Source organism: Podarcis erhardii (genome assembly GCF_964252035.2).
Source record: "Podarcis erhardii genome assembly, chromosome: 1".
In the NCBI taxonomy this organism is placed as follows: domain Eukaryota; kingdom Metazoa; phylum Chordata; class Lepidosauria; order Squamata; family Lacertidae; genus Podarcis; species Podarcis erhardii.
The window spans coordinates 70,169,476-70,183,423 of NC_138497.1; the positions used below are offsets into that span (position 1 = coordinate 70,169,476).

Sequence of the window (13,948 nt, forward strand, 5' to 3'; positions counted from 1 at the left end):
CAACATACTAGCAGGAAACTTATACAATCTGTACAATAATACCCTCCATATTTTTTCAGCAACTCCATGCCAAATAATTAATTCAGATGTTTTTTGAAGAGGGTATTGATATAGGTAATGTGGAAATCAAGAACTGCAAAAGTGGAATATTTCCTGGCTTCCAAACCTACTTTGAAATAAGCTATAGATGTGAAAGAGTAATCTATGGTTTGTGCATGACCTGCAAACCAAGACCAAACTGTGCTGTCTGATCATAATCTGTATTGCAAGTGCAAACCATGGTTGGTTTGTTCAGATGAAGTGTGAGCACCCAAGACTCCTACTACTTCTTCAGGAAATGGCAAACCACAAAGGACAAAGCCATCAGTGGCTACTAGCCAAAATTTGTTTATTTAATTTGCAATATTTACAGACTGCTTTTCTACATAAATGGTCTCAATCAATCAATCAATCAATAACACAATGCATCAGTCACATAATATGGTATTTAAAACAATAAAAATGGGCCTAATACTGCGATGACATTTTAAGTAATGGCTATATTCTAACTCTACTGTCAGAGGCTGTATGCCTCTAAATACAAGTTGCTGGGAACTGCAAGATAGGTGAGCCCCCTTGCATTCAGGTTCTGCTTGTGGGCTTCCCTTGGGCATCTTGTGAGAACAGGAAGCTGGATTAAGATGAGCCTTTGGCCAAATTTAAGAGGGCCCTTCTTAAGTTTGTATGGTTTGACGCCACATCTGAGCCACCACAGTATTTCACCTTGCATCATGCAAACATCACACTTCACACAAACCATACTGTCTCCCACAGATGTGCACAATCTAGCATGGGCTCAGTTCAACATGCATGTATGTGAATGCACTCAGTAAGTATATAAAAGCACATGTGGTTGAGGCCCACAAGACTTCATTAGCAATCCAAAGGTACTTACTTAACTGCTCCACATCTCATTTCCAAGCTTACAACTGTGACAAAGGCTCAGCAGAGGAGAATATATTTTCTCCTCCTTTACTTACAGGACGTTCATTTTATTTATTTATATTTATTTTGCCCTTACCACATTTGGGTCCAAACTATGAATACAGTTGTCAAAATAGCTCTACTGTACATTTAGAAAGCAGGGACACCTACCTGTTGGATTTATCCACTTTGGGTAAAGCTATTCAAAATGGTAGCACACAGAAAGAGAGAGAAATGCAAGTTTAAAGAACAGAGCAATTCCATTATTTATGCAATCATATAATCTGCTGACTTTATAGACTACATTGACAAGATATATTATGTAAGGGCAGCGAGTCATATCTATGATTGGCAAGTGCTAGAGGGGAATCTAGAATCATATAAACCCAAGAGAAAGGACTTCCTGGTTTATTTTGAAGAAGTTTGTGGGGAGATCTTGCTTGGAACATGTGCTACTCTAGTTTTTTCCCCTGTAGGTTCAGGTGATGAAAGAATGACTGCTTAGCATATTTTGAATGGACTTCCTGGTTTGTTTTTAAACTTGCTCCACCCCACCCTGGTCTACCTTAGCAGAAATTGTTTCCCAGAGAAAACAACAGAGAAAATCCAGGATTTTAATGTAGCTGTGACAGGGCAGTAGCATATCAACCAAACAGCCTTTCAAAGTAGCCCAGGGTTGCTGTACAATTATACTGATGGGGAAGATGGGTTGCATAGAAAGAGGGGGGGGAGGAGAGGGAGAATGACAACCCAACAGTGTAGTCCAATGTTGTTATCTGGTCCCTTTGACTTTTTTAAATAAGGGAAATGCAGCTGAAGCCAACAATCCTAGGGCGAAGTTGTCCATGCTGGCATAAAGACTTAAATAGGTACATTCACATGGAAGGCTCAAATCCTTTTTGCTCAAAACAAGAGAAAAAGTTGGCTGTTTGACCTGTGCCAATGACATCACAGTAGCTATCATGAGGTACAATTAAACAATATTAATAACAACTATTCTTAGAATCTACTGCTTGCTTTTTAATTATTTAACCCTGAATTTATTCAACCATGGACATCTGAACCTAGGTTCTTGTAAATCTTAAAAACACTTGACTCACACACTTGCTTTCACTAAACTTAACACCCTAGTGGTGTTTTGTTCAAGCCAGCTCCCCCCACCCCTACTCTCCTGCACCTGCACCTCTGAGAAGGTTCTTGCTTCCTCTTTATCTCCCCACATGGCTGCATGTTTCAAGTCATATTCAAACTTGAGGCACCACAACTAAGCAGCAGAAGGGTTTCAAAAGTACTACACTTTTCTTTAGAATTCATGTTCAAGACGACAAGCCTGAAGAAATTCATGTTGAATATATTACACAAAGATGAAAATATGGTAATCACGCATGTTAACTATTAGCAAGTCTCCCATCACCCAAATCACTGGACTGTGATAAAAGGGATAATGTAAGCACCTAAATGAGTTGTATTCTTATTCTCAAGCTCTGTTTAGAAACACTGTGTTACAATGCATGGGTATGAGAAATACCGTGGTGCATTCTCTGATTACACCAAAGGAAAACAGAAATTAATACTTGGCAGATAATCCAAGATACTGAGAATCTTAACTTCCATTAAAACAAAAAGTAGTAGTAGTAAGCTTCTGTATCTCAAAGCCACAAAAATGTGATTTGACATTCTGATTAATTCTCAGAAGCTGTAAGAGAGACAGTGGAGGATTTTCACTGATTTAGTCCCTTTGATGACCAGCAGAAGCAGAATAAAGTTATGCAAAATTGTTGTTGTTGTTTAGTCATTTAGTCGTGTCCGACTCTTTGTGACCCCATGGACCAGAGCACGCCAGGCACTCCTGTCTTCCACTGTCTCCCACAGTTTGCTCAAACTCATTTTAGTAGCTTCGAGAACACTGTCCAACCATCTCATCCTCTGTTGTCCCCTTCTCCTTGTCCCCTCAATCTTTCCCAACATCAGGGTCTTTTCTAGGGAGTCTTCTCTACTCATGAGGTGGCCAAAGTATTGGAGCCTCAGCTTCAGGATCTGTCCTTCCAGTGAGCACACAGGACTGATTTCCTTAAGAATGGATAGGTCTGATCTTCTTGCAGTCCATGGGACTCTCAAGAGTCTCCTTCAGCACCATAATTCAAAAGCATCAATCCTTCAGCGATCAGCTTTCTTTATGGTCTAGCTCTCACTTCCATACATTACTACTGGGAAAACCATAGCTTTAACTATATGGACCATGCAAAATAGAAACATCTAAATTATTTTTATACAGATTGCAGAATCTGTCTTATCATAATGTAAAATTTGACAAGCTTGATGCAAAGGTATTCAAAAATTCACATATTTATCTGTATAAATTATGTATACCAACATGGTCAGCACTTGCATGAAGATCTCACCTGTTTCAATACATCTAATATAAGTTCGTTGAAGACTTCATTAATTGCCATAGATACCGTTTGCCTATCCATCCCTTTGCTAAATCGACCACTTCCAATCAGTTCAATCAATTCCCAAGCCGAAAGACCTTCCCAGCTGGTATCTAGGCTGATCTTGTAATGTTCAAACTGTTCTTGATGCCAGCCTAATCCCATGACTTCTGTCAGCTTCTTAAGCAAGTATTCAATCTGTACAAAAAAAGACAACACAGATTCTGAACAAACCATCCATACGAAAACAAAAAAGATCAGTGACTCTTCTTACACCGTTGCTGTTAGCTTTGTCAACTCAGCACAGTGTATCCATATCACCAAAAGGTTCCTTCTCTACATTTCAGAGTGTGCAAAAATGAAGGAGATGAATGCTATATACTTTAGGAATAAAAGAGCATGAAATCAATCCTAAGGTGCAGCTGTTGTCCAAGGTAACAAACTGCTGTATTCCTGAACACAAAGAGTTGCAAATATGGAAGACTATAGAAAATGCTGGTCTCTTTCTTTTTAGAAAACCTGTTGTTGTGATCCACAGCCCATCAGAAAAAGCCAGAAGAGTTTGGGGAAGGAAGTGTGTGTGTGTACTATTATGTTCTAATTTTACTGCCAAGACAATGTTGCTCATAAAGATTATTTCTACAACTACTTCAATGAAACAGCAAATGCAGAAAAACAGCCAGTTTAGGCATAGCTGGACAAAGAACATTCGGATACTTGAAATAACAATTTCCTACCTCTTCTGGTACAATGACTAGTGGATATTTGTCCTCAGATAGGAAATTGAAGATGACCCACACTTTAAAAGCATCATCATCAGAAAGGAGCAAGGTATTTCTTGCAAGGTTTTTTCTGGCACACAAAGTCCAACACATTTTATTGAATTCAATTTTGTCAAAGTTTCCTTGAACCTAGTAGAAGCAAAGCAGTGTTAATGATTTAAAGATACCCAGTGAGGAATAACAGCAGCAAGATGCCCTAACACCTGCAGAAAGAAAAAAAGTTCGCAATAGAGACCCAAAGCTAAAACAAAACATTGATTTGGTGGGCCTCCTCAAATGCCCCACAGCAGTCGCACCACCACAGAGAATGCTCTGCCCAAAGTAATATATATCACACCTCCTCTGCTTGCTCAGGACAAGTAACAGTTGTGCAGGGTAAGAAGTGCTGGATTTGCACACAGGCTGAGCAGGCTGCAGCCCAGGGCCTCATAATCTAGGGGCAACTCGGTGTCTTGCCAATTTGTGTTGTTGTTTTTTAACAGGCAGCTTTTACTATCTAAGCCTAGTTGCTTTGTAACATTAAACACGTGACATATGAGTTCTGACTGTTCTGACTTTGTGTATAGTGTAATGTTATAGCTATGATCCCCCTATGAATGTTCTGTGTGAATGTCTTCATTAATTCCATATTTTTGTAAATATGGTTATAAATTTATAAACAATCTTGTATTAATGCTAAAATTTCAGCCCATGTTCTACTTTCATTGAGTAGATAAAGAAGAGAACAAGGTTTTGTTGCTCATGATCAGAGGCTATTAAGTCTGGACTTCCCAAGGTCTTCTAGCCCATAGGTCTAGCTTTAATTGGGACCTATGGGGAAACACTTGAGTGACAGACTTTGCAGTAGTCTCTCTATTCCACTTTTATTCTGCTGCTGGTCCTTAATAGGCTACAGGTTGGAGAATCCAAACTTGTGCACATAGTGAGATCATTACCAGCCTGTCTTTAAAATAGGACAGGGTGAAGCTGAGCCAGCTGTACAAACTGGGCAGAGAATGCCTATGCTAGTTCTGGCTACAGGAAAATCTCTCTTAAAACATGGGTTTTAAGGGCAACTGTGCAAAACTGTTGACATGGCAGCGGCATGGCAATCATGGTTGTTGCTACCCTTATGCTTCCCAACCCAGCCTGAATTGCCAAGTGGAATAGCCTGCAGTTCAGTCTTCAAAGAGTAGATAGTTAAAACCATGAGCCTTCAGGACATGGCATCTTTTGATTTAGCACAGCTTATTGTTAATTAGGGGTTTCAGCTATTCAAAATCCTTACTCTAGTAAAAGGAATGTCTGCTGCTCTTTGCTTCTTTTTGCCTGGGCATTTGTTCACGCTCCCTTGGTTCAACAATGTAGACTTTGTTAAAGGGCAACTCAGTCTCCACAATGAGCTAGAGAAATAATTCATTTGCAATCAGGACCACAAGAGGAAGTGTTCTGAGAGCTTGACCGGTGTGGTCAATAAGATTTACACGAGATATGTACAGCAGAATAACAGATTTCCTGTGGAGCCAAGAGCTCATTGTTTTTTCTTGCACAGATAGCCATTACTTCTCACAGGAAAGGGATATCTGGAGTAATCTATGAATGGGCACCAGTTGGGGGGGGGACGACAACAAAACAATATACTGAATACAGCCAGCCAGAGTTTCCAGTTTTCTACCAAAAGAATCGGGAGGAGGCGGGGAAGTATAGAAGACCTGCTAAAACGTTACTTGGCCCTTTTTATACAAAATGCCAGTGTTCATTGCCTGAGAATGCTACCCATATCTACCAAACATGTCAAAACCATAAAGATGCAATGCCCAAAGGTGATTAATCCTAAAACCACTGGAGTGACAATTAAACAAAAAAAAAAAATGTTTTCAAATAAGTGCAACTTGTGTTCAGAAACAGGCTGCGTGCCAATTACCAGGAAGAGGTGAAGTTAAGTGGCAGAATGCAAGCCTTGCATCTCAAAGGTCCAAGGTTCATTCTTAGCATCTCTGGTTATAAGGGACTACGGAAGCAGAGCTGGTAAAAACTTTTGTCCAAGATCAGACAGAGTTCGGGAGTTGACTATCGTTCTATGACACACAGAAGTTTAAAGGTTCTGTTTCTGGTATCAAATGGTCGTGAGTGTGTGCATTTAAGGATTTTGGCTGCAAGGTTGGGAAAGACTGCCCGTCTTTACTGCCCGTCACAGTAAATTCTGGACTAAACAAGCCCATCTCCTGATCCTGTAAATCACCAGCTCTCTTGGGTGGAGGGAGGTGGGTGTAATTCAGCATTTTGCATGATGCCCACTTGAGAGCTGCATAGCTGACAGTGTGTGAGGGGGAAGGAAGAGGAAGGAAACAATATTACAGTTTCCTCTGCATCTTGATAGCTAAACAAGAAGCTGATGTCAATCAAGACACTGAGCAAGTCATCACTGCCTTTCAGAAAATCCAGAAATCAGTGAAACAGAACCATTAAAATGAAATGAAACAGACTTCTAAAAGTTCTCACTGCAGTCAAACGTAACTGCAGTTACCAACCAGAAAGTTGGCCTTCCTTGGGTTTCCTCCACTCAAGAACATTGCCTTTAGTTCAGTGTCATTAAATTGTACCTAATTTATTTGCAGGTCTGTAGCTATTCTCCAGACTTTTCCACACTAATTTTTGAGGGGAGGGGGGGAACAGGTTTTGTAGGTTTCAAAAAAATATTTTCATTCTCATTTAAAAAGAAAAATTCAAATCAATATTGGTAAGCTACAACACCGGACATGCTCATGATTACACGATGCTTATAGCACGTCTGGGACTCTTTTTTAGCCTATCAATAAATTTACCTGTACAGCAGTTGGATTTAAGAGTTGCTTCACACATGGCAGAAATTAGCAGATGCGTACCTGGATTCCACATCTAACACACACTCTCTTTTCACAGTTTATGTTACTTTTTCCTTTTCTGAATTGTATTCAAGAATCTGGAGAAGAGCTGTGTCTTTCTTTGCACGTTCATTCTTTTTACTGATATGTAGCAATGATATTTGAAATTGGGGAGAGTGAAGAAATTCAGGACAGTATTTATACACAGAACTGGAGGCACATACCTTTTCCAAGATGAATCTGTTTAAATAAGGCATATAACCCTGATTTGAAACAGGGCCTTCATCATCATCCCTAAAGTGCTCTTCTAAGGCTACTGGGTCATGTGGGACATTCAGCAATGTACACAAGTTGTGAGAAAGGACCTAAAAAAAAAACCCCAAGTGAGAAAATCAATGAGAATGCAACAATATACAGCAAAACCATACACATCAGTCAATTTGATGATAGAATATGTTTTCAGTTGCAGAACTGGTAGTATTAAATACATCATCTTCCATCTACAATGCTAAAAAACTAAGGAAGCAGCCATGTTCTAACTTAAGAAAAGAAAAAATAGAGAGCCAAATTTGGGTTCTCCACCCTCTTATTCCTGGGTTATTGGCAACATACTTTAATCCCCCCCCAAAAAAAACACACCACGCAGCCCATTCTTAATAGGATCACACACAAATATACTTGACCTCTCTGAGATTAAATAAAAGAAAATGCAGAGCATGCTGATTTAGAAGCAGGTGGGATTATATTTGTTGGCATCCTTCAAACTGACATAATCCCCAGTAGTCCACTTCACAATCTCACAGGTTATACAGACCTGCTGTACTACTGATTAGTTGGCAATGTACTTCCTTATATTTATTATGGATGCATTTCCTCCTCTAAGCTGAAACTTCCAGGTGATTATCAGTTTCAGAGCAGTGGCAGACCTTGGGGTTTCAAATTCCAGCAACGTTTGGCACCCCGTCTCTCACCTTCCATTCTACATCAGTTGTGGCGCCTCCCCCCTTGAGGCACCACCAAGGCTGCATGCCCAGTGCGACCAAACCAGTCACGCTCCCCGAAATCCTCCTCTGTTCAGAGAGGTGCTGTTTCCAAGTTCTGCTCTCCCCACCCCACTTTGGCCTAATTCTCACTAAACAGCAGGGATATGGTAATGAGCCTGTGTCTCAACTGAAGCACTTCAGACTGCAGCTGAAGGGTCACATGCTGGAATGCTTCCTCATGAAAGAAGATATTAAACACTGAAATCGACCACATGCGAGGGACGGCTCCACAATAACCCTTCACCCAACTCTCTGTATAAATTTCATTTTTTAAAAAATAAAAAATGAAAATTTCAGTCATGCAAGTCCACACCTGCTGTCTGGTGACTGTCATGTGAATTCCCACATCTGCTGTGTGCAAGGTCAGACACCTGTTGGGACTATGAATAAGGAAGTAAGCATGCTACTTCAGACCACAGGCGGAGTTTGCAATAAATTAGCATAGCAAGAAGAAAGATACTCTAAACCAGGGGTCGGCAAAAATTTTCAGCAGGGGGCCGGTCCACTGTCCCTCAGACCTTGTGGGGGGCCAGGGGGCGGCAGGATGATGAGCGGTGCACAAAAGGGCTGCAGAGCGGGGCTGCTTTAAATGGCAGCTGCTTGAGAGGGGTACTCAGCCAACCACAGCTCCTGTGTCTTGTGAGAGGCAGGGGCTGGCAGCGGAGATGATGAGCGGCACACAAAAGGTCTCCAGAGAGGGACTGCTTTAAATGGCAGCTGCTCGAGTGATTACGCTGCTGCTGCTGGCACCAATCAAAGCCCAGACCCCTTCCTCCTTCACAGGGCGGGGACAAGCCAGGAGGAGGGAGGGAGGAGGCACTACCGCAGTGTGTGTGAGGGAGGGGGGGATTGCACAGCCCAAACAATCAGAATCAGATCCACACCGATCCACATGGCGATTCCCGGACTGTCCACGTGCCGGATCCAGAAGGCAATTGGGCCGGATCCGGCCCCTGGGCCTTAGTTTGCCAACCCATGCTCTAAACCTCTGTCTGCAGGGTATGGTCTGAAATCATACAAGGCCCTAACCTACTGAAGGTAAGCAAGTCTGGTCAGTACCTTGGATGAGTGAGTGCTACCACCTTGGGTTCCATGACAGAAGAAAGTTGGGATATAAATGGGGAGGGGAGGGGATACCAATATAATTAACTTAGCTGAGCTGTAATCTGCTGCTTAAAAAGTGGCTTTTGGAGCAAGATGCTAATAACATAAATAAGAAACTAGTAAGCCACTTGTCTGTTTGTTTGTTTTAAAAAACAAACTAAATAATTGAAGCAAGGGCTTTTGTCAGATGCTGGAATAATACATTGGAATCTTGGTATCAAAAGGGTCTGGCAAGGAGAACTTCTGGAAAAACTTGCAAGCAAAATGAAAATATTAAGGGGACCAAGGTAAACAAGATACTTCTGTTAGAACCTGGTGAGGCTTTATTGAGTATACCAATAGAAGAGATACAGGAAGAGAACCTTTGTGGACTTCACAGTGAAGCAGATACTGTTCTTCCTTCTTGTAATATAATACAAATGTAACAGACACATGACATAAATTTATTTGCATAGGTGTATTTCCTGTTTATGTATGCATTTATATTAAACTGTTTTTAAATAAAAAGCTTAATTGGGATATTAGGAAGTTCAGCCTCTCTCAAAAGGGAATAATTTTTTTGCCAATAATTATTTTTCTAGGGTTCACATGGTTGCTAAGTAACTTTCCACATAAAAAGCTCTTACAGTTAAATTTCACAATCTGCCTTAATGGTACAACCTTCATGTTAAAAACTTAGGCCATCAGCCAAGATGTTCCAAATTCCAAACATTATCTATTAACTACTGAATAGGTTCCCAGTGTGCACCTCAGCCTCCATGCCCAACTAACCTGCTAACTTTTTCTGAGGTTTCTTTCATCCTTACCTACAAGAGCAAGGGCAGCAAGCTTAGCATGCCAATGTACAAGTCTGAGAAGCACTCTGAGATACCACCAAACAAGGTGCAACCACAGAGCTCATGCAAGTCCTTCTTTCATCCTCTTTCTCCTCACACATACTCATGACAGTTGCCAGATTACTGCCACCATAGTAGATTTACTTTTGGAGATGGAGTTTTAAAAAGTAGTAATGTGAATCAGCTTCAGAATCCAGCAGTGCAAGTCCTCATTAACCAGACCACATTTATAGCCAAGCTCCTTGGGTGACATCATATGCATAAGGGTGTGTTTTAGAAAAGCAGCCCTGTTTAGGGAAGCTTTTAATGTTTAATAGGTTATTGTATTTTAATGTTCTGTTGGAAGCTGCCCAGAGTGGCTGGGAAGGCCCAGCCAGATGGGAGGGTATAAATAAATAAATTATTATTATTATTATTATTATTATTATTATTATTATTATTATTTTCTTTCAATTCATGGGGAGGAATTTCAGCTTGCCAGACAGAGTTATTCCCCCCTCTCCTCTCTCCACACAATGTTCTGGGGGTGCTCCCAACCACCCCAGAACCAATTTGGGGGAACACATGAGAAGAGGGGGAAAACCCATTACACAAGCAGAAGTCCTTGTGCAGACCTTCCACTGATAGGACTCCTTAGCTGAATCCTGTCCATTACATTTTATTTCTAGGTGTTTCGTTCATTCCAAGTGACATATAAAGTACAGTAATACCAAGTTCCACAATGCCATGGAGCACTGCAAGATGTGTTATTTCCTTAATAAGCTTCTTGCCAAATGTAATCAACTTTCTACTAGCAGAACTTCCTCCTTCCTTGTGTCTCACTGAGTCTAATAATTATTCGCTTTGAATGAACTGCATGATTCTTGTTAGCAAGTCAGGTTTCAACCTTAAAATTAAGAGAAACATTAATAAGACGTAATAGCGCTGGGATGAAAAACCGACAGGGTACCCATGAAGACTATACAGTAATAAGCAATCTATAATTCCATCCAGAAGAGAGATGCTGTGATTTTACTATGTTGATGTCTGAAAATGCAAAAACAGTAACTGAACAAAACTTATAACAGTATTCTAGAAGGACAATTAAATAAATATACTAAGCCCCATCAACCCTACATGATGTGACTTCATCATAAAGCAGTGCAAGAGCTGGTGTGATGCAGACAACCTTAACTGAGAAGCATCTTAATTCTCCAACTCCTTGCTTAAACGGCAGGGTTTTTTCCTCAAGGACTGTCAACATGAAAAGCAGGAGAAAATTTACACTATAGCTTCACACAGACATTGGATATACCAGGACCCCATTGTACTAACTAGAGGCTATTCAGAGTTGCTCTGAATGTTACAAGTATGAGGAAAGAACAGAAAACACAAACACTTTCTGTTCCCTACACTTCTCCATAATGCCCAAAATACAACACATCATGTCTCCCCTTGCACTAAGGTGAGCATGCACCTGATGCAGGGACAGCTTGCATCTCTCACTGTTTAGGCAGTGGGGGTGGGTGGGTGGCAAGATATAAACATTCTGTTTGGGACATTACAGAGAAGTACAAGGAACAAGAAGAGCAAGGTGTTTGCACTTCTCTTGGTCAGTCTATCTACACCACAATGTCCAAAGCCACTTCCAAATTCCAAGGCAACAATTTCAGCATATGCAAACTAAGTACATGAGTTTTTGACCAGGTTGAGGATCTGTAACTCCAGACATTACGCAAAATGTTCCAAATGTTTTTTCAATGCAAAATGTTTCAAATGTTGGCACTATTCTGCCCAAGAACAGTTGCACAGAACAGGACCAAACACCACACAAGTAAATCAAAATACCACACACAGGAAGAGCTGGTGGGGTTCTGTTTTCCCTTACAAATTCAGATAAGAGTTCAGAAATAATCATGTTTGCTCTCACAGCTCCGGAGCATACCAAGTCCCCTCAGTTTCATTGTACAGCTAGAAAGACTGCTCTGAGCTATTGACAGGGTTCAGTTTGGCCATCAGCAGCACAGACTACAGCTGGCCCAGTAATCAGCACAATGACCTACTGTCTGAAGCATCCCACAGGTGTAGAGCCCTATTCAAAACATTTTTCAGAGCTGGCTTAACCAGAGGAATTTAGGGCCAAAAGTGTCTGATGGAGTGTGCCCAAATTCATAGATCAAAGTTCCACAAACTGTGTGAGAGTTCTGTGGAGAACACTCCTCGGAGTATGTGGCAAGAAAAAGAACAGGCCCTCTTCACTACTTCTCCTGTTTGTACTTGAATAAGAGAGCAGTATAGAATCTCTGCCTCCCCAACATTGACAGGCTCCACACAGAGCTGGAACAAAGCCAATTCTTTTATTTGGGTGCCTGAATGTTGTGAGCCACTGGGGTAGAAAGAAAAGTGTTGGCCTCAACAAGCAACTAAAGTGGGAGGGAGCGGTATTTGAGGCATTCTTACGGTGCAAAAGATAAAATCAAGTTTGTTAGCTATGAAACACAAAAATGGAAGAACTGTGATAGCAAAACAGTACATATTAATCAGCTCCATTACAATTGTGCCTGGCAGCCCCAATCATGGCCTGGGATAGCCTGGACTACGTGCTGTACGTCTACAAAGCACAGAAAGATGTACAAAAATAATCACCAATTATTGTCCATTAATATTTCAAGAGACGTCAGAGAGACAACAGGATTCTAGGGTGCAAATTTATGCTTCAGACCAAGAGCTGTTCATGTTGGATCTTTAGCCTGACATAACTACTCATCTAATAATTTTTTAATGGAAAAGGTTCCCTTCCCAAGTAACTTTCCTCAGATAGTTTGCCTTTGCTTCAGAGCAGCCTGCTACCCAACTTCAGTGTTTAGAACAGCAGGCTACAGGGGAGAAAGAACCATTGTTCAGTGGCAGAACACATGCTCTGTTTGTATGCAGAAGGCCCTGGGTTCAACCCCTGCCATCTCCAGTTAGAAGAATCAGGTAAAAGGTGGTGGAGAAGTCATCTGTCTGATACTCTGGAGAGCTGCTGCTGGTCAGAGTAAGTAATACTTAGCTAGACGAGTAAACAGCCAGACCTGGTAAAACTGTTTCTTCCTAAACTGTTCCAGAAACCCGAGTCCAGTCCTACCACTGGAAATAAATGAATTATGAAGCATTCAACAACAAGTAATATTAGAGGATATTCTAGAGGAAGACATTTTGGTATCTGAAGCAGAAAAGACAAACAGACTTTTACAAGGTGGTAAATATAGGCACAAAAATAGAAAGCTGTATTACGCAGTGCCAAACCACTAGCCCATTCAGCTCAGTTTTGTCTACAGCGAGTGGCAGCAGTGGTTCTCCATGATTTCAGACTGGAAGTCTTCTCACAGTCCTAGCTGAAGATAAGCAGGATTGAATCTGGGACCTTCTGCATGCAACGCAGATGCTCTGTCTCACAGCTACAGCCCTTCGCAAGTTGATAATTAGCTACACTGCTTAAATTTTATGCCCTTTAGCAGTATGCCAAATTCTGCCACCTAAAGCAAGCCTTCTCACCCCACCTAACCACCCAAGGGATTAACTGAAACAATCAAACCATACATCTGGTACTGAAGTGATTTGGACCATAATCCAATAATACTTTTTAGATGTGCCTAATAAATTTATCTGCAGCCACTTCTAAAGCAGTTACTCTAGTTCCACTACATTAAATGGGTTATTGGTACTGCCTAGGTTCAAACAGATCGTACTCATGACTGCAGCATGGTGAACGATCTGTGAGATGACACATGGCAAAGCTAGTCACACAACACTGCACAGTTCCACTGAACCTACTATGACAGACAGTCAACACACCAGTAGGGTTGTGTCAAATGGCCCTGACTGGCATGGCTCACAGAAAATGTAACGCATCAGGTGTAAATGTTATACTAGTCAAGTTAACCCATCCTCTTGAATTGGCTGAGATACAGGGCAGCCAAACAA

At 41.1% G+C, this 13,948-nt stretch overlaps 1 protein-coding gene across 1 annotated transcript in view; it reads right to left on the bottom strand.

Annotated features, from left to right (window-relative positions):
- Positions 1–13,948, bottom strand: part of SWAP70 (switching B cell complex subunit SWAP70) — a 36,383-nt gene that overhangs the window by 21,056 nt on the left and 1,379 nt on the right. Inside the window, exons 2-4 of the mRNA XM_081841173.1 lie at positions 7,245–7,385; positions 4,133–4,306; positions 3,366–3,593 (exon numbers count right to left, since the gene is read on the bottom strand). Of these exons, the coding sequence (XP_081697299.1) occupies positions 3,366–3,593; positions 4,133–4,306; positions 7,245–7,385 (543 nt within the window). The remainder of the gene's footprint in view (positions 1–3,365; positions 3,594–4,132; positions 4,307–7,244; positions 7,386–13,948) is intronic.